Below are 26,450 nucleotides of genomic sequence, written 5' to 3' on the forward strand. Positions count from 1 at the left end.
TGTCTTTAAACACAGAGAAAAATATGACGTTAATTTCCTCAGTTGCTTTAGGCTGTGCTTAAGTACACCCAGATAAACAAGATCTCTAGAGGGATGAGTTGTTGAGACAATTCTTACTAAGAAAGAATCTTTAATCCCTAAAACATGGTGAAATGGACAGAAATATTTTTGCCATATTTTAGAATTTAGAATTTTAGAATTTTTGCCAAATTGTAGATCCTCCAGGGCATGATTTTTAAATTCTCATCATAACCCACAGGAAAGTGTTGTGATTCAATCTACAGGCACTGATCTGGGCCTCCGGAAGAGCCTTCTGTCTTCTCTCCCTCTGGTATTCAAACTGATTGCTCTAACCTGCCACGCCGATATCTTTTTAATATTTCAGTATTAGAACATTTTTTCCATTTACAAATACAGGGATACTTGAGACCTGTGACCTGTACATTTTACAAGTGAAAGGGCACATCTAGACAGCAAACAGGAGTTAGTAAGATGACAAGGCTGTCTCTGCACTGAGTGTGAAGGGAAGGTGTCCGTCTGAGCAGGGCACATACTGTAGATACTAAGGCAGGCTGTTCAAACACGTCTGTTTCTCAGACCAGTGTGTGTGTGGGTGTGTGTCCTTCCATTTCTGTGTTGAAGAGGTTCCAAAATCTGCAATCAGAGCAGCGTCTAGGAACGATGATTACTAGCAAATCAAATCAGATACTTAAGTCTGAATGTTGGCGTTGGTTCTTGGAAAAAAAGGAAGAGAGGCCAACCTACTGAGAAGGGTACAGTGTGTAGCACTGGCCCCATCTTGTGGTCACACAGACTAATAGCAGCAGTGTATGCAGCACAGCTTTTATTCTGACACTTCAGAAAGAGAACAGGCACAATGCAGTCAAGATTGTCTCCAAGAAGAATCTATCAGTACATATTCCCCGTCTCGAAAATCACAGTTCACGTAGATGGATTCATGGAAGTGTGTGTGAGATGATGAAAAATAAAATTGCCACTTTGCATAGTTGAGAGGTATTTTATTCATTATCTTCACTATTATTCTAACAAATTCATTAAAATGTTGTGATTATCATTACCTGCATGGTAATCAAGCAAATGCAGACAATTTAACACAGCTGCAGTATTTAATACCGGTTCTGTATTGAAAGGAACCTTTGAAATTCCAAAGGGTCAAGGGGCCATACTAAAGTTATGTGCGTGCTGTCTGTGTTCATGACTTTATCATCTAGTGAAAAAAAAATAAAAATGCAAATATGCGTGGTCGCACACTTACTGTGTGAATGAACTATCGATATGATATATTGATATTCTTCACAGGCAGCAAGACCGATTCTTTCATTACCGCCAAGTTTCTTTGCTAAATGTATTAAATTGGTTAAGATGGCTGCTTCACAGAAGATGCAAAATAGCACCCGTCTGTATCCCGAAGTGTGGAACATGTCACGTGGTAAACAGGCACTTAAATACAGCGCATGCCTCAGACACGTCCTGCCCATGTCTGGGTTTTGGAAGCAAGTAGCTACTACAGCATTTATGTCTGAACTTTCTTTGGAGCCCCTTCCTGCTTCTTTTTAATGATCCCACTACTTTTCCATTTTTCTCCTCCAGGAAGGATTGGTTTGCCTGGGATTACTGATGCCACAGAGCCACTGAGCCAGAGATGGCTTCCTTCACGCCTTCCTTGGTGCTATTGGATGTTGTCTCTAATATCTTGAGCAAAACTTCTCTGCCACCTCTCTACAAACTCACCTCAGAACAGAGCAGGAGGGGAGGAGACCCGGTATCATTTTTGATCCCAGTCAAACCCGACGATTAATGAGGTTAAATTACCAATGGATCAGAATCAAAAACAAACCGGTCTTCACAGAAAAAGACTGCATCTTAACAGATCTCTTCTCTCTTCCAATGGGTGTGTTCAACATCCTTTAAAATGCTTTAGTATGTTCGGCAATATTATTCCAAGAAAGCGGATTACTCTTCTGAGACAGCCAAGAGTCTGAGCATTGCTGTACTGTCTGCAAAACCATTACTCAAGAGACACATGAAATAGAACACATCATTCTGCTTCGGACAAGTATGTTTGAGCTTGTAAAACAAAGACCCTATTAAAATGTTCTATAGAAAGTGGCCAGGCGACCTCACTTTAATCTAAAGAGCTAGCAATTATTTTTTCAGTGTTCCCTTAAAATGCACCAGAAATGTAAAAACACTATGTGCATCAAGAAACATAAAGCAAAATCACAGACAGATTTTCTGTAAGATTTATTGCAAAATGTGCATGTAGCAAAACATGTTTTTCCTTCCAGTTATTTTTAACAATACAAGCAAGACGCAAGATGCAGTACAGCCTCGCACCACTTGAGGGCACTGTGGCTAAACAGCCAGTGCCGGTGTGGAATGCTGGGGTATGCGTGAGCGGATTGCAGCTCCTCTTGGCTTGGTCCCTTAGTTGTCCCCACCACAAAGCTCCAGTAAGATTTTACGGTAATCTCCTGAGGTGTCGCCCTGAAGCAAATAAAACAGATGTTAGAATCCAGCTTGAACCTTTAAAAAACACATTAAACATGAGCTACAAATTTTTGCCTTGCATTAGAGCTGCAGTCCAGACTACTTGTGCTGCGATTCCGAATTCAATTTTCCTCTGATCACAGATCACTCCCATATTTCCCAAGCAGCTGTTTCTGGGAATACAGTCCAGTCCCTTAGGTCTCTAGTATTATTATATGAAGTGCATCATATAATCCTGGTATTGGATTACTGAATTGGAACTGAATTGAATATTGAGCAGTAGTAAGTTTTCTAAGTGCTTATTTGCTTATTTGTCTATCCCATGCTTTCACTCAGCAGGCAAGCCTCTGGTTCTCACCTTGATGAAGGAGTAGAGAGTCTTGCCATACATCTTGCGGAACTCGGACTTGATGTCCAGCATGTCGATCTCGGCACGGGACACCATCACTCGGATCAGGATGCTATCCGTGGTGCCCAGACCCTAAGAAGAGAGCGCAGTGCAGGGAGTCAGACTGTACCGCACTGACACACACTCTGCACACAAAGTGCAGTCCATTCACACAGCACCTACTGGAATTTGTTTGGTTTTGTAACCATCTTGTCATTACTAAGCCGTGAGCGAGTCTAGCTGGAATGTATGGTGGAGTAACTGCAGTAATGTACAGAAGAAGGCAAACATGGCTGAACCACACATCCATTAAGTATCCCAGATGAGCTTTAGAAGATTGTGTTTAGCAATTTTTTTTAGCCACTGTTTGTTGTTTGTCACTGTTTCTGTGGAAATAAATGTGATGTATTTCAAGTAAAGGGAAATCATACAGTGTACTTTTTAACCCTAATACTGAATTTTTACCTATATTCAGAAAGAGATGCAATTTCTGTCATCATTGTAAAAACGTACTTCAGGAATCTCAATGACACTCATAGCCGGAATTATTTTTGTAACTTTTCACCTACATGCTCTTCCATTCTAAAGGCTGCAAAGGGAGTTCTATCCTAAAAACAAGGCCAGGTACTTAAAGCACTTCAAAAGGCAGAAAAAGTAACTACAGGAATACAAAATACTGGGCACACCAGTGAAGTCAGTGTACTCTGCTCTGATCTCTTCCTAATGGGAGTGTAGTCTTTTTAAACTCAAAGGTACACAAATGGTGGTTTTCACGGCTGCAATCTAAACAAATCCTACCCCGGTTGTTTGCACCTAAATTTATAAGAAGAGTTTAGTATAATTAAACAAAAAAAGTTTGACTGTGACGCATGACTTTGCAGAAGCCGATTTTGGGCTGTAGCTGTGACTAATGCTGCTGCTCATCCACAAACACCAAACTGATAAGAACACTGACGCTGCAGGAACAACACTGGTTACCTTCATGGATTTGTACAGTCGCTCGGCGAAGAAAGCTGGCTTGTTCTTGATGCATTTCACTACAAAACACAATCATTCAGTCATTCACACACCATTATAAAATAAAGCAGTTTTATCAAACACAGCCAACCAGTATAAGAGGCTAGTTCACACATAGCTCGAATTATATACTCCATGCCTTCATTTGTAAATTGTGTGGACTCGAGAGAAACAGGATTAAAGATTTATTTTCTTTGTCTCCTTTGACTGGCCATTTCCCAGGATATAAGGTTCAGTATAAACACTTTGCAGTGCCAGAAACTACATCTCTGACACGTTGTCAATGACGAGAACAGAGGATGACATATGTTTTATTTAACATAAACCCTCTAAGATGTTTTTACTCATTTGCTATCCCTTCAGAAGGCACTATTTTTATTCTAATGAAGAAAAAAAAAACTACATGGAGACATTATACTAGGGGCAAGAGTTTAATTAAGCACTGCTTGTTTTGTAATGCTCGGATTCTAATTTGTTTTGACTGGCTTATAATATGTTTGAAAACAGACTCCCTCAAGTATATTTAGAACTAATTAAACAGCCTGCTTTCAGAGGCAAGACTGGCATTTTAGTGGGTTGTAATGCCGCTTGGGGGCAAACAGTTAATTAGGAGAAAATGCGAGTGAGTGTATTAACAGATGTGTTGGTCCAGGTATAGCACTCAGGGAAAATCAGTGTCCCGCTGGAACTGCCAGCAACCTGTTAGCAAAGCTGTGCTAGAGTCACTCAAAGAACACAAGCCCTGACATACCACAGCTCCCTTTCTCTGTGCTACAGCGGTTCACACAGGGATGAATGATGAACATCACTTACTTGGCTACAGGCAAATTAATACCTGTGCTGTCCAACAGTCGGTACCCAGAACAAATTGTCCTTGAACCAAAAAGGTTCATATTTTCATGACCAGAAACCCAGAACTCTATGATGGGAGCCAATATCCCTCATTCAGACCAACACCATGGTACAAGGAGCTGTGACACATGCGGACCTGGACTGGCACTTACTTAAGATAATCTAAACGGCATACAGTACATCTGACTACATGAGTCCGATCCCCCTGCTCGTGTCGAGCCTGTGATTAACGCCAAAAAACCCAGGCAGACATCAAATAAAGTGTAAACAAGTTGATATCTCAAGTCAAAGGGTAAGAGCTATTCTCTAGCTATTCTGCTAGCTCAGCACTCGGGCATGACCCCATTCACTACATCTAAGGAGCACCTTTTACAACTTCAGTCTGAATGTCACCAGTTTTGGCCACTTGAGATCTTAAGAAAAGCCGCCAGACTGTCAAAAATATACGATAGAATTTAGGACACCCAAATGTCATCTTTCTAGACATACAGTTTGGACTACCTCTTAACACTATTCAATGGAGTTGTTTAAAGTGAACTGTTATCATTTAATAGTCTGTCAAAGCATTCCCTACTTTTGACATTTATCCTTGGCCAAATTACTTGCTTTTATGCAGGCAAATTTCAGGGTATTTAAAGGTATTTAGGGTTATTGTTGTTTTGCAGTAGTCAATATGTGAAATTATGCCACTAGAAAAATATTAATCTGAGTTATCTGAAAATCTTGTGTTCCATTTTTCCAGTATCTTTTTGCTGGCTGTTAGAAAACACGACTGAATGATATAAGAATTGGCCCAACACCACATGCTCTCCTAAGGCAATCTGTTAATACCTCTTGCTGTATTGCAGTGTGAAACTTGTCATAAAAAGTGTGTTTTTAAGGAAGGATGTCAGGAGTTGCACACACAGCTACCTGAACTATATAAAAGGCTGGATGAGCTAGTTAGCATCACTCTTACATTGTTTTCTTACCTATAGCCAAGAAGACTTCCTCAAGACAGCCAGACATCTCCCTCTTAATGCTCTCCTCAATGTCTTTGCCCGAGATCTTCTGATATTCCTGAAACACTGTAAAACAGAGCAGATCTCCCTCACTGCAATGGCACTATCCCTCACCCCAAAGTATGCTGTACAAATGCTCTCTGCAAGATGTGACCTCTGTTCTTATCATTTTATAATTTAATAGGTTGGGGCAGTATAAGAGGCCAGCAAGTGTGATTCCCCACAGTATCCCCCATCTCCTGTGTGTCCCCGGTTGGGGTGCTCATAAAAACGCATGGGAACATTATGCCTAATCTGCAATGTCAGCTTTGTCCAGTCAGAACTGCTTAAAGCATTATTGTTACAACAGACTTCTTATTCTAAGATTTACAAAGGGGAAGCATTCATTGCTGAAAGCGAAGTGACATTGCTGGCAGCCCATTTTACACTTCAACATGCCCCTGACAGAGGGGTTTTTCAAAGGTTTTTGTGGACACAGCTATTTCAATTGGAATTTATCGATCTCAGCAGAAACTAAAAAGCAAGCAAAACCAAATAAGAGGAAATGCAAAAAGGGAGCAATGAGTAAGACCTGCACATGATATACAATTGAATTTTAATCTTTGCATTCAGTGCTTTTGTGACCTTGCTCTGAAAAATAATAAAAATTTTCCATTATTACTTTGACCTTTTCCCCCTTAAGTTTCATATCCTTAATGCTAACTGCTGGTTCACACGTGCCTGGATGAGAAGCCAACGATGAGAAAATAATTTATGTGGGATACAACCACAGTTGCTTGCACAGAAATGCCCAAAGAACTTCAATTTAAACAGTAACCATACGATGGGTCCTATAAAAGTTCTAAACAGGTCAAATTGGGGAAATGGTTATCTAAGGATACAGCTGTGGTTAGCTTATAAAAGAAAATCAAAGTGGAGTCATTATGAACTCATTGTAAATGATATTATTAAATGAAGATGAAGATTAATGTCTTAATAACAAAGGAATCTGTCACTGATCCAACCTAGTGTAATTAGATTATTTGTGTAATCAGACTGTAGACAGTCAATGAGTACAAGTACTTGGGTCCCTGATAAAATGAATGTTGTGACATCACTTATAAAAACGGGCAACAGAGACTATTTTTTTTTAAATCAGCTATTTCAAGGTAGACATGACCAACTTAACACTTTTTCTACACGTCATTTATAGAAAGGGTCTTAACGTACAGTACTGTCTCACTTGCTGGCTTTGTAACATCAATACCTTTAGTTGTAATAGGCTGGGAAAATGAGTGAAAATAAGTAGAGAAATAAGTGGGGCAAATTCAGCCAACTTAAATTTCTTCTACAAGCAAAAGGTTGGAAAGAAGGCCAAGACCATTATGGAGTGTGTGTCTCAACCCCTCCACTGTGAATTTACACTACACCTATCTGGGAGGTGTCTCTGTGTCCCCATGTATAAAAGTAACAGACTCTTTCATCCCTGCGGCAACATCTGTCTCAAACAACGTCAGGTTACTTTCTTATCTCCTGCTTAAAGATTTCCTGATAAAAAGAGACCATTGTACCAACATCTCCTTTAGAGATCTTTGTCCTCCTTGTTTTTGTTGTTTTGGTTTTGGCACAGTCCACTACAAATTTTTCCCCGAAGATAATAATGCTGGAATCGAACTGAACACTTCTGAATCAGAATCCTCCCAGAAAGGTGTGAGAATGTACAATTTTCAAACACTGAGGCAGGGAGCTATACCTCGCAGCAGGTGAGCCTTGTTCCGGACGCACAGCACTGTCAGGAACTTCACTTCGTCAGTACCCCAGCGCGCTTCCCCTGCCTCGTAGATGTCCTGTTGGAGATGATCACGTCACGCGACTGACAGAAACTGTAACCCGATGGACTCATACACTCAAACAGCTTCAAGCTGTTTTGATCAGGTGATCAGAAGAGACAAACAGTACGTCTTGGCAATTGGGAAAGAAGAAACAAACATTTTGGCTCTTGAGCTTAATTGAGAGGCGGGTTACTCACATCCAAAGCAGGTTCAACAGCTTAAACAATGTTCCTCTTCTTTCTACTTTTCAATGTGGAATTAACCTCTACTTGTTCCTTTGCAGCCAACACACATTGACCCAGCTCCCCACTCAAACCTCATCAGTCTTTCTTGGTAATCTGCTTGGTTTAAAAGATTGATCTGCAAACCACCTTAAACTTTCTATAAGGAACAGACTCACAGTCTGACAGATTGTTCAGTGCGCTCACAACTCATGGTATCGGGACACACTTCCCGTTTTCACTATAACACGATTCCAATTCATACCTTTCTCATCCCACTTCTGTCAGGACTGAATCTCTTAGTCCTTCTCGAAATTGATTTGTTCCATGATAAATGATTCGTTTGTTTTGTATTTGTCTGTTCTCCAATGTGAATTCCCATTGATCGGTCTGCACTCTGAAGCAGTGTATGGTTTTAATTCAGATTGGTTCCTGTGACAGTGCATTTACATCATGATCACGACATTGGAATCAAAAGGCACAGTTTTTCTTCCAGGAAGATGATTATGTAAATTGCCTACGCTAATCAATAAAAACCACTGCATCCTTTCCTACAGCATGAATACTCGATTCTTCTTGCCAGCTTCCTCCCTTTAGCTGACTGATTAAATGGCTGATGCCAAAAGCTCTTGAGGCTCAGACTGCACCACCCATCCTAGTCTATTCTATGCCAATTTTTTTTTTATTTTAATGGAATGGTTTAGTTAATCATTTACATTTATTGAACAATATTTATTTAAAAAAAACCGACAGTCTCACCTTGGCATCCTGCACAGCCTGTGCCACGTCCACGTTACTGCTCTCATCACGTCCAGCCTGCCAGAGAGAAGAGGAGGGTCATGACGAGGTTTATAGAAAACAATTAAGATGTAGAGAGCAGTCCGTAAGTATTTGGACAGTAACACAATTTGTGTTGTTTTGGCTCTGTACTCCAGCATGTTGGATTGGAGAATGTCAGCTTTAATTCGAGGGTATTTTCGTCTATATTGGGTGAACCATATAGGAATCACAGCCCTTTTTATACATAGTCCTCCCATTTTAGTCCAAATACTTATGGACTGCACTGTATGTGTTTCAGCAAGGCAGTCCCCCAGTGTCCAAGAGGCTGCATGTCATTGCGTTAAAAACCATAGCATTGGAATTTAGAAAATTACAAGTGGTAAAACTGTCCATGCCCTATACTTAACTTCATATTTTCCACCTGTTCTAGCAATTAATTGCCTGTTAAATGACCTCTGGGACTTTTCTGACTTACTTCTCTCAGATATAAAATCGTAGTAGAAATGCCATTGTCATGCCTGAAACGGAAGTTTCCACCGAGCTATTTCCAAGGGCTTGCTGATGCAGCAGACGTTTTTCTGGTTGTTGTAAATTGATGGATAATGTGGATTTACTTTACTATCTATTGACGTTTCAGATGCAGGCCCTCATGGCACATGATCCCAATGGCGGAAGAGTATTCTCACCGTGAGCAGAGACACCAGGACCCTCTTGAACATTCCAGACGTGTCGGAGCAGACAGCGTCTTCCAGAGTCTCCCCGTACTCTACACAACACAATCTCATTAGTCTCTGGTCGCTCGATCACACCAACAGCAAAAGTCAGACAACATGCATCAATAAAACCCCCGCTCTCACACAGCATGTCCTGTGCCCAGCACGGGTCTTAGGTCTTAATTTTCATACAAGCACAGGTCTGCTTGTTAATGTCGTGTTCCATTAGAATTGTACTGAACTGAAAACACTAAGAATCAGAAGGCTGTTTTTTTGGTTCCCTTTTCTCTACGACATAACCATTACTGGTTAACGGTTTCCCCCTCTCCCCAGGTAAGAAATCCCCTTGAATGTCCTCCAGCATCCCAAAGGCATACAGATGATCTTTGATTGGCTATTATAAATGGTGGTTAAACAGTCCATGCCCTATACTTAACTTCATATCTTCCACCTGTTAAAGCAGTGAAATGCCTGTTCAAGTGGGGCCTTAAAAGATAACATTTCTAACAGCCAATCAAACCTAAACTGCATTCTTTTGGATTGTTGGCGAGAATTAGTACATGGTGAGAAATCCATACAAACACGTGGCCAACATATGGTATGTGGTATGCTAACCATCACAGCACCACGACTCTCCTGACAATAATGGGATGCTGCAAATGAAGGCTGAGTTGTGTGAAGGGGATAGTACCTTAGATAACATAACATATCAGCATTATCCTGCTCCAGTTCATACTGGTTACATCTCCTGTTATACAAAAAATTCTTTGTGCTTTTGGTTGGCATCTTTTTTTATTTCCTGCCACCACCATACCTCCGTTTGTACCCCCTCTATGTTCATAAGGGACATGTTCACCTTTTTGGTAAACTGCTGCGATCTCCTTGATTTCCGAGTTGCTTCGAGATGCCAGGATTTCAATGAGACAGCCTTCATCTGTACCTGCACCCTGAGAGAGAGAGAGAGAGAGGAAGATGGGTGCCAATAACAAATACAAACAGCAGGGAACTCCTTCCAGCAGGGATGCAATCTTATCCTAGTGTGATTTTCAGTTCCGCACTCAAGCAAGAGTAAGATTTGAATGGACAGGTAATTCAGTGATAACTCATGTATCATTCCTGACTGTTCACGGTGTTCCAGTGGTCTGACCTTCACGGCGTTTCTGAGCTCGTAGGCATCGTACATAGGCGCCGTCATCAGGAGCCCAACCACCACCTTTTCGAAGTTCCCAGTCAGCTCCGATTTGATCTCATCAGGCATGTCCTGACGGAGAGAGAGAGAGAGAGAGATGTCCACCAGTCAAACTGACTTTATTCCATTGAAGGGGAGATGAACAATCAATTTTGCTCAACTGGACTGTAGCTTTAGTATATTTAGTGACCCCTTTTTCCACATTCATGGATCAAATTTGTCTCTTCACAGTCTGTGTGGTAGGAGAATAAACACAGATGCTCTCTTCCACAGCATTTTCATCTTGCGGATCTACTTCACCCGACCTGCAGCGGTCTCTATAGTAAAGACTTAGTTTGGTTGAGAAAGAGTTAAGATGTTTATGTAGCAGTGCATCACAGGTTTTGATGTACAGTAGTTACTAAATTTCAGGAAAGTGTTGGATATAGACTGTGTGTAGATCTGTTATCTGAGTAAGGCCGGCATGCGAGTGTTGCGCTGCAACATAAAAGAAACATTAGATTAAAAAAAAAGTTCTGTGGTCCCCTATATTATCACAAAAGGGGGCCATTTTCTTTTATTTCCATTACTAAAAGTTTTAAAGATGCATTGGACCACTCTGTCCAAATGTGTGGCCATCATTACATAGTGAAACATATTTTTAGAATACTTTTCTACTACTTTAGTGGTATTTAAACTAACTAAACTTTTTTACAACTTATGTTTAATCGGGCAAAACAATGCCATAAATTCCTCTAATTGGGGTTCAAGTGTGTCAACATTAATTTGTAGTTTTACCGATATTTCTATTAACTATTTGGGCTGAAGGTTGGCAGAGTATGAATCAAGTCTTTGCTCCACCTAATCTAATGAGTTAAGTGATCTTTGGTTGTGGCATCAATCAGTTATGGATTCTTTAAGAAAATTGAGTACTGGATCTACAGAACGGTGGATCTGTCTACACCTAGCTTAGAATTTAATGATTATAACAGTAGTTAACTGTGTCATCTATCATTCCCCTCGGTTCACACAATGACTAAGCTCGGCCTCACATCTTTTGGTCCATTTTCTTCACCATTTCAGCATTTCGGCCAATGGATACAATCAGTATATCATCACACTCCGAGAGCACGCCAGCTGTTATCAGAAAAAGTTCAACAACCTTAACTCCCTGTCAGTGTGTGGGACAAGGAACCTTTTATTGAGTAATGATTCCAGCCATACCGCAGAGTTTCAGTTCTCCTTTTCATATTTACCGTTGACTTTCGCTGGTCAAACTGAGGGACAAAGACCCACACCTCACCCCACACAGAGAGCATTGCACCCACGCACAGACATGCCGATGTTGCCCTTCTGCCACCTGCTACAGATAACAGACATTACCACACTGCTGGCGTTAACGGTTGTTTACCTGGTCAATACATCGGTACAAGCCTGTGACTGTCTCTGTCCCCACAATACCTCAATTACACTTAATGTTTAACTTCCAGTTCCATCAGGATACAAGAAAGGTGTTTCCCACACTGACAATCCAGCACCCTTTAACTGCAGGAAGTCACATTGTGATATAATACACCTACTGTCTATCTGCTTACCTCTATCAGCAACTGTAACTTTCATTTATAGAAGCAGAGAGAGCCACAACACTACTGACACCTCGGATTCTTCTCAATTAAACTGGCAATGAGGCTTTTTATGGATGCGAGCCTTTCCTCGATTAAATTTTGCGATTTGAGTTTTGCTCGGTTCATAAGTAAGCTTAAAATTGTGACTTCCTTTTAATTTGTAATCCAGGCATAAAGGTGTTAGCAAATACTTCAAATCAATAATTCTTGCATTTTAGGTTTTCAAAAAGTACTGGTGCTTGTGTGGTTGAATGCTACTAGTAAGCTGTTCTCTAAATTAAATTACTATTTAAAATATAAAATAAAAATCGACAATTTGATTGTCTAGAATTAGCAGGGCTTAAAAACTGCAAGACACTAGAACTCTTTTCACTAAGAGAGGGGTCTGAGAACTGTATTTATGTAACAGAATATTTAACTAAAATCTGTTTAAAGTAATTTTAAGAAGCAATTAACATGGTAAAATACAGCACACTGATTTATAAGGTTGTTACTACAAAGTGGTGTGGCCTTTCACATGGGGTACAGATCACTCTGCATAATTAAGGATAGCTTAATTGGTTCACAGAACTTCAAAAGCCCAATTAGGTGACTAAAGCCTCAGGTGGAGTTTTACAGGGATATTATAAACACTCAGAGTTTTACATTTAATAGTAACTTTCTCTTGGTTGGAAACTCCAGAGAGGAGGCTCCAGTGAATTAGATGAATTCGCTGCTACAAAAATGTTTTGTTGGTTCTTTATTCAGAGGAATATGAATTTGTTTATTTAGAGGAATAGGTCTGCCCCTTGCACTAGAATTAGAAGAAATGGAAAGAAAAGCGCACAATGAGATTAGAACCAGCATTAACCTCCTACTAACAGGCTGCAGGTAGTGGTTATTTCATTTGAGCAGGTGCAGAGTAATTTACAAACTAAAATAACATGAAGACGTGTGCCACCACAGCAGTGAAGTCATTTATACCAAGCAGTGAAGGAGGGGAAAAGGAGTTCTGGCTGATCTGAGAGCTGGGGCACTGTTCTGATCTGGTGAGAAACTGAATCCATGATTGTGCTGTGCCTGTCAGAGGGCGAGTCTGGAGTACAAGATCTTTACCTTTCCCACTGATGCCTTGAATGCCTGCTTGATGAGCTGCCTCTGGGCGATTGTTCGTTTGGCCAGAACCTTGATGATGGCTTCTTCATCAGTACCTGAGGACAACAAACCAATTTACAGCAACACAACTCGGACGACATCAGCTACTTTTTGTGCTCACGTACTGAGCCTTATGTCATCCAGCCACTGGAACAATATCCGCAGATTAAAGTCTGAGCTATACATACAAATAATGGGATGCCTTCGCCAGCACAGGGTGAGTACAGGGCATGTGACTCTTCACACTCTCCATGAGGGAGCCATTGTCCAACAACGCAGGCAATGTGAGCCCATCTTCTAGCACAACGCCTCCCAGTTTCAATGCGTTGTCTGTTGCAAATACTACTCTTACTAAAATCAGGTGGGAGGAATTACTCTTCATTTACTTGCATTAACTTCATCTGCACTTCAAAACATCCTCCAAGGAAGTTCATATTTGCCCTGATACATTTTTACTTAATATTTTTTTTTGTTTGTTTTGTTTCATATTGGGTCACTGAAATTTATCTAGGTTCTTTTAATAGCAAATCAATGTAAACAGACAGCAAGACAGTCAAAAATAAATAATGGCACAATTAGATTTACTTCTTATCTTTTTTTCCCCTCATTCATTACTATTGCGTGGCTTCTGTCAAATCTTTAATAAACCGCAGTATGGTCAACCCTATTTTTTTGGCTATCTGTGCAATCCAGGTGGTGACAGGAGGTCACACTGCAAATCTGGACCAGCGATTCTGTTGACCAGGGCAGTGCCCCCCAGTAGCCCTCCAACCAAGGCACAGGGCAAAAGAGCAGGGCACAGGAGCAGTTAGCACACGCTGATCACTGCTCAGCAATCTCATTGCCTTCACACAACCTACTGGCTCTCTCTGGTCAGTCACCCACAGTTCCCCCTCTTCCCCGGTCACTCACCTGCGCCCTTCATGGCGGCTCTCAGGTTCTGGGCATCCTGCTCTGCGTTGAACCCCGACGCCTCGGTCACTGTACCCCGTGAGCCGATCTGGAAGGTGTAGGGTTGAATGAGGTCACAGCGCCAGTACAGCGAAGGTTTGAAATGAGTTTTAATTGGTTATGGAAAAGACCATCTTTCTCAGCAACCATAAATGTCAGGTTAGAGAAGCCTTTTGAGCATATATTTAGGACGAACATTTAGGTTCAATATAAAGATATACAATATACAGCTCCCAACTGGATGATGTGACAGCAGCCAAAGCGCACCAGTACGCTCACCACACACCAGCTCTCAGTGAGGAAGAGAACAGAGTGATGAAGTCTGTTCAGAGATGGGGATTATTAGAAGGCCAGGACTGGGAAAGACCAATGGGAAAGTTTGGCCAAGGCACCAGGCAAACGCCACTTCTCTTTTCAAGAAATACCCTTGGATTTTTAATGACACCAGGGCTAACAACTATTCCATATAACAGGTGTATGTTATGTAAACATTTCTTATCACTGATGAAGCCCACTGTGATGGACTGGCGCCCTGTCCAGGGTGTACCCTGCCTTGCGCTCGTTGCTTGCTGGGTAGGCTCCGGCTTCTCGCGACACCGTATGGTGCCATAATTTTTGAAACAAGCAACTAATGAAGTTTATAGTGTTATGCACTGAACAAGCAGTACGCCGTTTCCTTGGCTATATTATCGGGTAAATATGTAACTCATCTCCTTGCAACAATTCTTGGCAATACCTGGTTGAGAATAAACAAGAAACATGACAGTTCTTCTATCTGTCGTCTGATAGTGTGGTGATGTTTGGGTACAATGGTTAAAATGAGTCCATTCCCTTTGTATTCCACCTCTACTTTAGGAAGACCAATGTCAGTCACCTGGTGACACGGCCCAGGCATGGACCAGTGACCTCAGGGCTACAGGGCTCTCGGCTCAAATAGTACAGGCTCAGCTCATCAAGACCGTAGAACTCCAAACTCGTTAATTGCTGGTTGAACTGTGAGATGAATTTCATCTTCACTCCATTCTGTATTCTGAATAAGGCACATTAATTTTGTCTAAATAAGGACAGAACATGGTAGCACAATTATACATTGCCTAAATTACAGAGCAATAAAAGACTTAGGCAACTATTATTATCCTGTAACAATCTATAATTATATGTTGGTGGAAAATGGTTGTCTGGGAGCAGAGGAAGGAATTCTGGGTACTAGACTGAATTTTATTAGGAGCCTATGTATTCTGTCACAGGTATAGTCTGTGGGCATAAAATTGAACTTAAATATCATTCAGCACACAAGATTCCTTTGTGCTACACTACAAATGTAGGACAGTACTGACAGGCTTGTTCCAAGGCAGTATCTGTAGGAAAATCTTAGAATGTTATACAGCAGAGTTCATAGTAATAAACGATTTTTCATCTTACATTTCAAATTGCGCATGCTGCTGAGGTTTCCAGATACTTTCCATGTTAAGTAACTGTCCAAACAAAGTTTCAGTTTTTGTAGACTAATTAAAGGTTTCTATTTTCCTGTTGCTGTGTTTGTTGTTGAAATCAATACAAAAAAATCACTAAGCAAATTACTTAATTAGAGGTCATGGCTTCAAGAAAAACTGTTATTGGTACTGTGAAAGTAACCATAAAAGTAAGGTGTTTCAAAAGCAAGTGTACTGTATATTTTGACAGTTCATGCATGTTTTATGGTATGCCTGTTTGTATGAATGCCAGTTAAAGACTTTACTAAAGAGTGACTAACATTTCATAAAAAATTCTGTATCTTCACCGTCTAGGTTTTTCATTTTTAATAAACTGGATTTCATTTTCCAGTATTCAATTAAAAATAAGGGGTAGGAAGAAAAACGTCTCTTTATCTCAACTTCTCATTTGATGCTGCAGAAATAAAAATTCTCTCCAGCACTTTCTAAAAAAAAATTAGAAGAAATAGCAAGCCTTTTTCAGAATTCAGAGAACTTTTGGTCAAAACACCCCTCCTTTAAAATGACTGCCGTTAAATGAAAGTCTTCAGAGAAGGCAAGGATTTTGTGGGACAGTATCTGTCTCTTTGCACAGAATCGACACAGACATGGACTTTGGACTTACCGCTGCCATGGTAACAGGAGAGAGTCTGCCTCAGAGGTGGAGGAGATGGAGGAGATACCTGGGTGAGCAAACAAAACAGTCATTATAAACCTGAGTGCCTTGGACAATGCAGCCCTGTCTGTGATGCACCCAAGGGCCAGGGGCAAAGGTCATTCACCATGTACGGCCATTCTATCCTCCACACTAGTATACAACAGTCACACCATGGCACGCTAAGGATCAACCCTGCCCAGCAACACACTAAACCTGTAAAACTGCAGCTGCTTTAGACACTAAGAGAGCCGAGATGTTCTACAAGACAGCCTCTTTCCCCTCCTCATTCACACTTACAAAGTGATGCTCTAGTTACTGAAAAACTAGGCAACATTTACCCAATCAAAAGCATCATAGGAGTTTAGTTAAGCCAGTTATAATCTGAGTGAGCACTGTCCAGTGGTAACAATACATCCAGAGACTCTGCCATTTGCTTTCACTTACTGTAAATACGGATACGAAAAAAAATAAGACTCCAGCACAGACGTATTGCAAAGTTGTTGGAACTGCGGTGGTCTTTTGTGTCTGGACTGCACGTGAAAACTGGTGTCGGATTGTGAGAGCCGTGGTCAGTGATCCCTTGGGTGATTTCAGGCAGGAGACGGCTATTCCTGTCAGTCTGCTTTAATGTTTTCACGGTAGTAAAGGGTGGAAGGGCACTATTATTTGCCTCAATGTACACACATCTACTCTCTACCCAATATAAAAATTCTCTGCTCATCCTTGAAACAGCTTCTCTCACTCTGTGTGGTCTTTATCCTCAATGTTGCAAAGCACATGCATGGAATCAGAAGCTTTTCAACTTCTCCCTCCTTGAATGAACTGTGGGGTTATGCTGGTTATACTGAGGGTCATCAAATGAGAAGCACAACGTGTTTCATCAGAGCAGACAAGACAGTACCAGCATGAATATAACCATTTCCTTGGACATGTCTAATATACTGACCCCACCCCCAACCCCAAGATGGCGATCAGAGCGATGCCAAAGTTGTATTGGTACAGGTCACAGAGGGACCGAAGTTAAAGTAGAGCGATAGTTTAGGAGGATACGATTACTTGGGTTTTACATACAATAGCCACTGTGTTTGATAAGGTATGGTGTCACTTTTTCTTCTCTTTCTCTTTTGTGCATACTTCCCTTTCCTTTTCAGCTACTCCTCCCACCTTTGTGCAAACTATACAGCAGACAGTGATCTTCCTGAGGCTGAGTGACACTCTTTGACTAGATGGCCATACATTACCACACAATAAGGGGTGACATGGGTGAAGGTGCCAGACTGGTGGAGACTGGAGCTGGGGTAGAGGGACAGAATGAAACAAAGGAGAGAGGAATGAAAGACACAGGTCCATGCCACCCGACAACCTGCAATACACACACAGTCCTCAAGCAGCCCTGCTTGTTTACTCCTGGACATTCCTGCCACCGATTCAGAGAACGGTAAGCTCCTGAAAATGGGGCTGGTAGGCCAAAAAGTGTTTAAAAAGCCTGTCGTGGGCAAGGCACAGGCACTTTTTTCTTCACCACAGGTTCCCAGGGCAAGGGAAGCCCTCTCTGTATCACTACAGCAGAATGGAACACTTCATTCAGGAGTAACAGGCCAAAGGAAGGCAGCAGCAACACAACTGAGGTACTGCGCCTGGACTGGTTTCCCACCCTTTTTTCCTGGCGCCTCAGCAGGGAAGAGCAGGCCGGAAAGATGGGACAGAGGCAGCGGAAACTGACTAATAAAGCACACAGCCGTCTGCTTGGGTTGGGAGGAATCCGAGTTTTTTCTGGCCCTGAAATGGTTGAGGTACTGTTTGTAAGAAAGTGTTTTTTTTTTCCCCCAGCTGTGCTGGGTTTATATTTCTTCTTCTTGGACAGGAAAATAAATCCCTCTTTAGGAACACAATCATTTCTGGTGTAGGTCCTATCAGCAATTAAAGGAAAGCAGGCTACACTCTATTCATTGAAGAGACCGAACTGTGCAGTTCTTTTTTCCCCTTCTTCCCAACATTAAGCATTGGTTTGAACTGTGGTTTGAGCTGGAAAGGCTGGAATGTGCTGTCTTTTTTTTTCTGTTTAAGCGGTCCACGCTACACTCTTGAAGATTAAAATCTCCAGTATTGAATCTACCCATCATGTGCTGGTGTGTGGATGCACTGGTGGCCTTTGGGTGTTCAACTACTTGTATGGAGAGAAGGGTCCTAGCACCTTTGAAATCCTTAACAGCTAACTGTGGTGCCTGAGACTCAATGCACGTCTGCACTGTGCACTTTTTGCATGGTCTACCTTGTTCTTTTTTCACTACTACATATTTATTATTTTCCACAACATATTTATAGTCCTGGTTGTATGGTTTCTAATGGACTGTCTACATTGTGTGGTGTTGTTTGTTGTACTGTGTCGTCTGCTGTACAGTTATGTCCCGAGTGATCAGCGCGAATAAGAATTCCAATGTACATATGGAAATAAACTCCTCTACTCTGCTTAAAATTGCTAGGTGGTGTAGTCGGCTACATTTCCTGCACGTTGCCACTATTGTGATACTCAGTCTAGCACTTGATTAATTCATACAGTGCAATTATAAATGACCAGAGAGAATACGTATAAAAGCAAAGCATTTCAGATGACACATACTACATGCGAGATTTCTGGAATTCTGTGCCTTTTGTTTCTCTTTGCTGAAAGGAACTGCTACCCTTTCAAGAGACCCGATTACACAACAATCTATTAAAATGATCACCTAGCGGACACCATCACCCAAATCATGGTTAAAATGGATTCACGGGACCCAGCTGAAGAGTGACCCAGGAACCGTGACCGTCAGTGGCATTTTGGCCTCCCCCTTTAAAAACAACTCACATCACCCATTTAAGACACTGGAGAGCCATTGGTCTCAATGACAATTATAGGCTGAAGGTCAGCATAGTGCAGTTTTGCTCCGCTTACTGCATCTTACTGTAAGATCAGCTTACATTTTCACTTCCAATTAATTAAGCAGCGAGTCTCCCAGTTTGTGATGACACTGGCACAGAGATCCACTGTGATCAAGGGATACACAGGCCACATTGTATGTTAGTGCATGGCATCTGTAAATGACCACACTGTCCCAAATTACCTGGGTCTGTCAATGACTGGGTTCTACATTTAAATGGGACTTAACCGGACACCACATTGTTAAAAGCATCTCACTTGCTTTGCTGGAACTAGAGACAAGAATGTTGACTCGGATACGCGTTTCTACAAGGGGTAGACAATTACTGAAGGTCCACAGAGGCCAATGCAATGACAAAATAAAACATTGCCAAGGCTCCAGAATGAGGTGCCAGCAGAACAAATATGTCTATCAGTTTATCCACTTATTAGACACCAGTAACAGGCTTAATCTTTGCAAGTAAAATTTTCACTGTCTCTTTAATTACTCAAACAAGCATACAGTATGGTCAGGTCTGGCCAGTCCTTTCGCTGTTCATTCATTGTGCATTATGTAGTAATGGGTATCACATGTAAGAATATTAAAAGAGCAGGTTTTCAACAAAAAGGAGATTGTATTATGTGGTTTAGTTCTAAGCTGTGGCAGTTAAGGAAAAGAAGTGTTTGCATTAATTAATTTAACTATCAAAGCAATTTCTCTTCTCCAATGAATATGCTGTGTAGTGGGGCTGTTTGAGCATACATAGAGAACACACACATCCTTTGGTATGATAAGTGCACCATAATCAATTGTATTTATCTCATTTCCTTCCTTTCAGTTTTTAAAGAGGTTTACAACAGGCAAGTCTGCTGAAGCTAACTTGTGAATGCCAAGCCAAAATAATAGTAGTTATTAAAAATGCTAAAAATATGATCAATAGCAAATACTAAAAAAAGGGAAAGAGAAAAAGTGATGTCAATCACGCTTCTTTATCGCAGAAAAATATAACAAGGGAGTCTTTTAATTGTCATTTTAAATTAAATTCAGGAAATAAAACTGGGCAAAACGGATCGGTGAGTGGGGGCACATGCTACACGTATAGGACACTAAGGCCGTGTCTAAATACGCACACTTGCTGTCTTGCGTCCTCGTGACGTGACGTTTCTTGTCGTAGCCTATCAAAGCGGAGAGAAGTTGCCATGGAGAGTAAGATATTCATGTACAAGTAAAATTTCGCTTTTTACAGTTCTAAAATGTATTAGGTCACTGTAGATTCATAATGTATATATTCTAGGAACGACGTTTTGACATAAGGCTTTTAGTTTGTCACCCCATTTTGACTGATGAAGATTCGTTTAACTGCGGTGTATTTTGTCGACGGAAAATTTAATAATACAAAGCTTTTAGGTATTGTCAAGTTTACCTTATTTAGTTTATTTTCAACGAACGTGGATGAGCGCGTTATGTTTCTCGTACTGTCATTTTTGTACTGGGACAGACAATTTTGCCACGTTCTCCTTCGTTTACTTCGCCCGTTTTGAGAAGTGCCCTGCTCAACATGAATGAACCGACGGGTCACTACGTCTGTGCGGGGACAGGTCAAGCTGCGAGCTGAGAATAAAATATTCTTTTTTTTTTAAATTAATCTGCCAACCTTCACTTTGCCACTAGAAAAGCATCATCAACAACAGAACATTTTGACCCTGAACTGTGTAACCAGCAAATGACCCCAAACGGGGGGTCTCCCATTACCCTTTTTATAACGATGCGCCCTTGAATACTCACGCAGGTGCTCCACGTCACAGAAGTGTGGACTTGGAGGAAGGGCTTAGGACGCAGTGCGAAATTTGGGACACGGCCATGGTGTCTAGACAACTTTTCAAAATCAACCCAGCATTTTCTTTTCTAACTTTACCATAAAAAAAAACAAGTGTACAGATAAGAAAGGGTACGTTGAAAGCTACAAAATGAGAACCGATTTCAACATGACGTCGTAGGAACTGGTTCAGAAACACCAAAGTGCTCACTCTCTCTACCTTTTACTTTCTGTGGTCCTTTTTAACAGTGGAAAACTCTTTAATGTACTGTAAGAGTTCAAATTAAGGTTGCAGAAATATGGCACAAGCCATCCAGCAATGGATAATTTCCATAATTACCCATGAATTAATACCTAACTAACCACCTGATCCATGTTGCAAGTATTCATTCCACCCCTGTGCTTAACTTCTTCATAAGAGATACAGTACAAAGACACCCCAGACATGCAGGATTGTAGAGGCTTGGAGCTCTGCAGAAACTGGACACTTTAGATTTAGTGCTCAGTTTATTCATTTCTGACTGTCAGTTTCATAGCAACGTGAAGTTGCTATGAAACTGACAGTCAGAAATGGTTTCTGCAACCTGCAAGAAAAGGTTTCTGCAACCTTAATTTGAACTCTTACAGTACATTAAATAATGAATTCCATTATTAACAAACTGCTTTCTTGGGGAATTTTACATCCCATCCACAGGTCTAGAGCAAGTGAATGAACAAGCAAAAAACAAAAATTTGGATTTAGAATTAAGTGGAATGCTCCGCCTTCTCAAAAGTTGGTTTATGACCCCCTCAGATCTCCTTGTTTAGTTTCCAATATCTGTAACAATAGAGACTTCTCCCACATGAAATGCAAATGATGGTGGATTTCACAGCATGGCACAAAGGAGAGCCTTGCATTCAAATTTGTGCTGCATCCAATCCTTGGAAATTCTAAAACCCGGGACTTGAATTGTTGGTATGGATGTCCTGAGTGCAGTTTGCTCACAATCTACAGTACTTAAATCACTAGTATCTGACAAGCTGAGAAAAGTTGTTAAATTCATTGGTCCAATTAAAGCAATAGTTAGGTTTTAAAGAAGTAAACTACGGTGCTTCCCCATTCCTGGTGCTTGTGACCCATTCCTGCTGGAATTTCCAACCCATCTACAGCCCGAGACAGTAAGAGATGAACCTGGTGCGTGCAGTTGTAGTAAGAAAGAAGGTTAATAATAAGCAAGTAAAATGTAGGTTTTTCTTTACTTACCACTACTGTCCCAGAAGGATGTAAAAATAAGCCTGTTTGATTTTACTTAAACAGCCATGTCTCATTTTTATTGTCCTTTTAAAATAAACAGCTCCCCTTTAATACAAACATATACTGTAGGGAAGTCAGATAGTGTTAACTGAGTGAACAAAAAAATGTTCAACAAGATTGTGCACTACTTGTAGGTATAATAGAGCAAATGTTTTCACCAAAAGGGATGTTTTAATACACATTCCTTGTTTTTAAGTTATCAGCTGTGTCAAAGAATGAAAGCATTTGTTACAGCTCGCTATCACTTTTAGTCTTGATTTACTAGTGACATCAAGATCAGATCAGTTCCAGACTGAAAAAAACTGATCTGCAAGGAAACACAACACCAGTGCATCATTCCAGCTCAGCTCTCATTGAAATGAAGTCTGATTAATTATGATAATCATTTTCTGCTATAGAAGTCCTGTTAAATTACACGTTATATTTTAGTGAAATCTCTAGCACTGAAAAAGTTCAAACAATGTAATCATTCCAATTGAATTAGCAGCTTAACAAAAGGCTCAGTTAAGTGAAGAGCTGGATCAAAAACCAGGAGAAATTGTCACCAAGGCCAGATCTGGAATATCCCTCTTTTCCATAACAGCTTTAACTTCAGATCTCTAATATCACCAAGCAAAACCCATGATCAATAACTTATGATTCTGCATCCATACTAGCTATCAGTGTTAAAATGAAGAGGACTTTGCAAAGAACAGATCGGAGCTACAAAACTGGACATTTTAATCACCATAAGTGAATTGCATGCAGTGTTTTTTTTTATACGAGGTAGAATCAAAATCCTCAAAATTCCGTTTTATCTGACTGTATAAGATAACTCATGCTCACAAACTATCTTAGAAGTTATCTTTGCATAAATCTAGCTTCAGGGCAGGGCTTTTTTTCCGAACGAAGAGGTCTGAGTGGGGGTTGGACTGAGGGAGATATCAGGTAGGGTGATCCATAAGTAATAAATAATGCACGATCGCAGCACACTGCATCAGTGGTTCTCAATTCTGCCCTGAGGTACCCCCGTGTCTGCTGGTGTTTTTTCCCCCCAACAAAGCTCTCCCTCACGGATACTAATTGACACCCCCCCAAAAAAGTACTTATTTCTTAATGAGACCTTAATGAGACATAATTCAAATTATTGTAGCCAGAAACAAGTGTAAACCGTTGCCATAACTTGTATCGGTTACAATTCTGAAACTATTCGTCATCGGACTGAATCGGACTGACACACGCGCTTTCATTCACTCGCCATAATTCACTGCAACAGGCGAGCGTTACTTTCGCCCTGCGTCGCTGTAACTTTAAAAACTACACCAGGCCTGTGTGACTACACACCCTCCGCGATCTGTAGGTTACTTAGCAGCAACGGAGAGTTTCATCAAAGCATCTAAAGCCCCTAAAGGAATGGCCAGAAATAAAAATAAAGGGGCAACTTTTTTTTATCTTCACCGGCAAATTGAATTAAAAAAAAATCAAAATGGCACACCGCGGTGGTTCTTGGACTTTAAAAAGCAAACAAAGTGTGATAATACAATTATGATAACGAAATATAACAAAGCTGGGATTATTTGGTAATAACGTTTCCTGGAGGACAAGGTCCTTAAGATAAGAAACCGTGCGACCACAAACTTCGAATTCGTGGCCAAGCGCATTTGTCTTTTTTTCTCCTACTCTGGAGAACTAAACAAACCCGCCCTTCTTGACAGCCTTCAGCGACCAATCCACACAACTTACTCCTACAGCGAGTTTGAATTGAAAACCCGAAAGTGAAAACAACAGACGTCGCCGTTGATTAAGCGCAGGTGTTGCACTGACCCGAATTGTTATGCGTGTATAAATATACAAAAAAGTGACCGTCCGTATCCTGTTTCCTCTACTTTCGATTTATTCCGCCCCTTGGTAGGTTACTCGATGATGTTCTTCCTTTCGGGTGCACAGTCGCTGTTTGAATCCTGTTTTTTATTTTGCAAGCTCTTAAACATACACAGCTGCCATCTCGTAAGCACTCACCTGTCAGTCTTGTGTCGCTTACGACAGCGTCAAGAGGCTGCAATCCTGAAGCTCCCAAATTTGAAGGATAGGAGTGTGTTCAGGGTTTTATGGGCGAGGACAGAAATCTGGGCGGTCCGCAAACTTGAGTCTCGTGTTTCGGCTGTTGAGTAATACGGAAGTACTGTACATCCCAACCACCGGGAGAACAACATTGCAGAAACCTCAGAAACTACATCGTAGTTGTACCTCCCTACCGGAGCCTGTGCATTCTCGGGATAGGCCCCAGCCTCTCCACGACTCTGAATCGGATAAAGCGGTCAGAAATTGGGTGGCTGGATATGGCTTGTTGTGGAAGAGTGTGTTACAGTATATATACAGTATACACCCATAACTCATACTCTTAACCATAAAGCATTTTGTCAGACCGACTTTAATGTCTGCTGTTTAGGGAACAATGTTCACCACTTTAATGTTAACGTCCCCGGAGCCTTGTGAACACCACAATAATAAACCTAAGTTGGATAAACCGGTTGGATGGAGCCACTTTCGTCAAGCACCTTTTTTTAAGACCACGGTAATGGAAAAGCAGAGTTGCGAGCATTTTGATAGCAGCTGTTTTATACCAGTGAATATATTTGTGAAGATCACTGTAATATTTCATATGCGCCAATGGTAATCTAGTAGATTGAGCAGTTTCGACGTTTATTTGTCAGCCGGTGAAGAAAATTGTTTCACACTTTCGAAATTACCTGTAGTTTTTCCTCTCACGTAGGTGGATTAAGGTACATAATTCTGAAAAACCGCCGCGTTATCCTCAATTACCGTATACACCCACACTAAACATGTCACGGACGGGCGCGCTCTCCTACATCCAGGTTTTTGGAGTATTATATGTCGGTTTTCATGTTACTAAAAGAAGGAGCTCATTTCTTTCTGTGTCTGTGTGCGCTGTACTGTGACTAGTGAGGCACAGCTGGCTCCACGTTGTGCTCATCACATCAGGCTTGGCAGCCGCGCCGCACCCTGAATGACACGGCCTCCCTCCATCGCACAGTTCCAAAATAAGTTTCGGGATGGTGACGTCACCCCCCCCCGTAATCATTCTTGCCCTCTGGAAAATATACGTTTGTATGACTGGCAATGTATACCCTACACTAAAAATAGTACAAAGATTTCTCTAAAATGTCACACCAGTTTTGGGAGCTTTGGGATATTCCCATAGCAACCTTTAAGTTACTTTCATAAATATAGGTTTCTACAAGATGAACGATTTTAGAATAGATTTATTTACTGTATATAGGGATGCTATGTAACACCCCGAAGTACTTAATGGCAGAAAAAAACAATAGCAAGATAAAATAAAAAGCTGAAAGTTACAAAAAAAGATTAATTGCACAAATTACACATTTTTTATTATGCATTTTAATGCTATTTCATTTTTAGTTTTTTCTACATGTGTTCCATGATTATTTTTAATTATTTGACTCTGATGTGTTGATAACATTGTGGTTAACACTGCTGATTCACAGCTCTTGGGTCCTGGGTTTGGGTCATGACTGGGGTGCCTTTGCTGTGGAGTTCGCATGCTCTGTCTGGGTCCGTGTGGGTTTTCTCTGCGCTTTCCGTACACATTCCAAAGACATGCTGGCATGAGCAGGTGATGTCACTCCAGACGGTATATAAGTCTCCTGGGGCAGGAGCCCTGGCCTTTGGGCGCAGTAGAATGTGGAGTAGGGAGTGGAGCAGTGTAGTTGTGACAGAAATGCCTGTCAAAGACTGTGTTTGAATCCTTGCTTGCTTAGATAGTGTCTCTGAACTGTCCCTGTGTGAGAGTGCATGTGTGTGAGCCCTGCAGTGGAATGGTGTCCAGTCCAGGGGGGAGTCCTGCCTTGCTGCCTGTGCATTTGGAATAGCTGAGACCCCTACAAGGAGTGAGTGGTATTCTGCTGATGGATAGATGGACTTAAAGGCAGGACTTGAAATATATGCATTTACAAGTGCTTTATTATTATTGTTTTTATTTGCTCAGCAGGCAATTCACAATATACACAATAATACATCATACATTGTAAAATCATCCAAATTCAGTAGAATAAATAAGTAAAAATAGAAATGACAAAAAAAAACAGCGAGGTAGGCACCACTTAGAATTGCAATGCCT

General features: G+C 41.0%; 1 protein-coding gene across 1 annotated transcript; it reads right to left on the reverse strand.

Moving 5' to 3' along the window:
• Nucleotides 1–2,250: 2,250 nt before the first annotated feature.
• anxa4 (annexin A4) lies at nt 2,251–24,411 on the reverse strand. The gene is made up of 13 exons (XM_088929545.1): nt 24,308–24,411; nt 16,270–16,327; nt 14,134–14,221; nt 13,183–13,277; nt 10,442–10,555; nt 10,151–10,241; nt 9,268–9,347; nt 8,561–8,617; nt 7,502–7,595; nt 5,740–5,835; nt 3,878–3,936; nt 2,870–2,992; nt 2,251–2,508 (listed from the first exon to the last, which is right to left on the reverse strand). Exons 2-13 carry the CDS (start codon nt 16,276–16,278, stop codon nt 2,449–2,451), a joined length of 966 nt encoding a protein of 321 aa, XP_088785671.1. The 5' UTR covers nt 16,279–16,327; nt 24,308–24,411; the 3' UTR covers nt 2,251–2,448.
• Between the last annotated feature and the right edge of the window lie 2,039 nt (nt 24,412–26,450).

This window comes from Atractosteus spatula, chromosome 2 (genome assembly GCF_055471065.1).
Source record: "Atractosteus spatula isolate fAtrSpa1 chromosome 2, fAtrSpa1.hap1, whole genome shotgun sequence".
In the NCBI taxonomy this organism is placed as follows: domain Eukaryota; kingdom Metazoa; phylum Chordata; class Actinopteri; order Semionotiformes; family Lepisosteidae; genus Atractosteus; species Atractosteus spatula.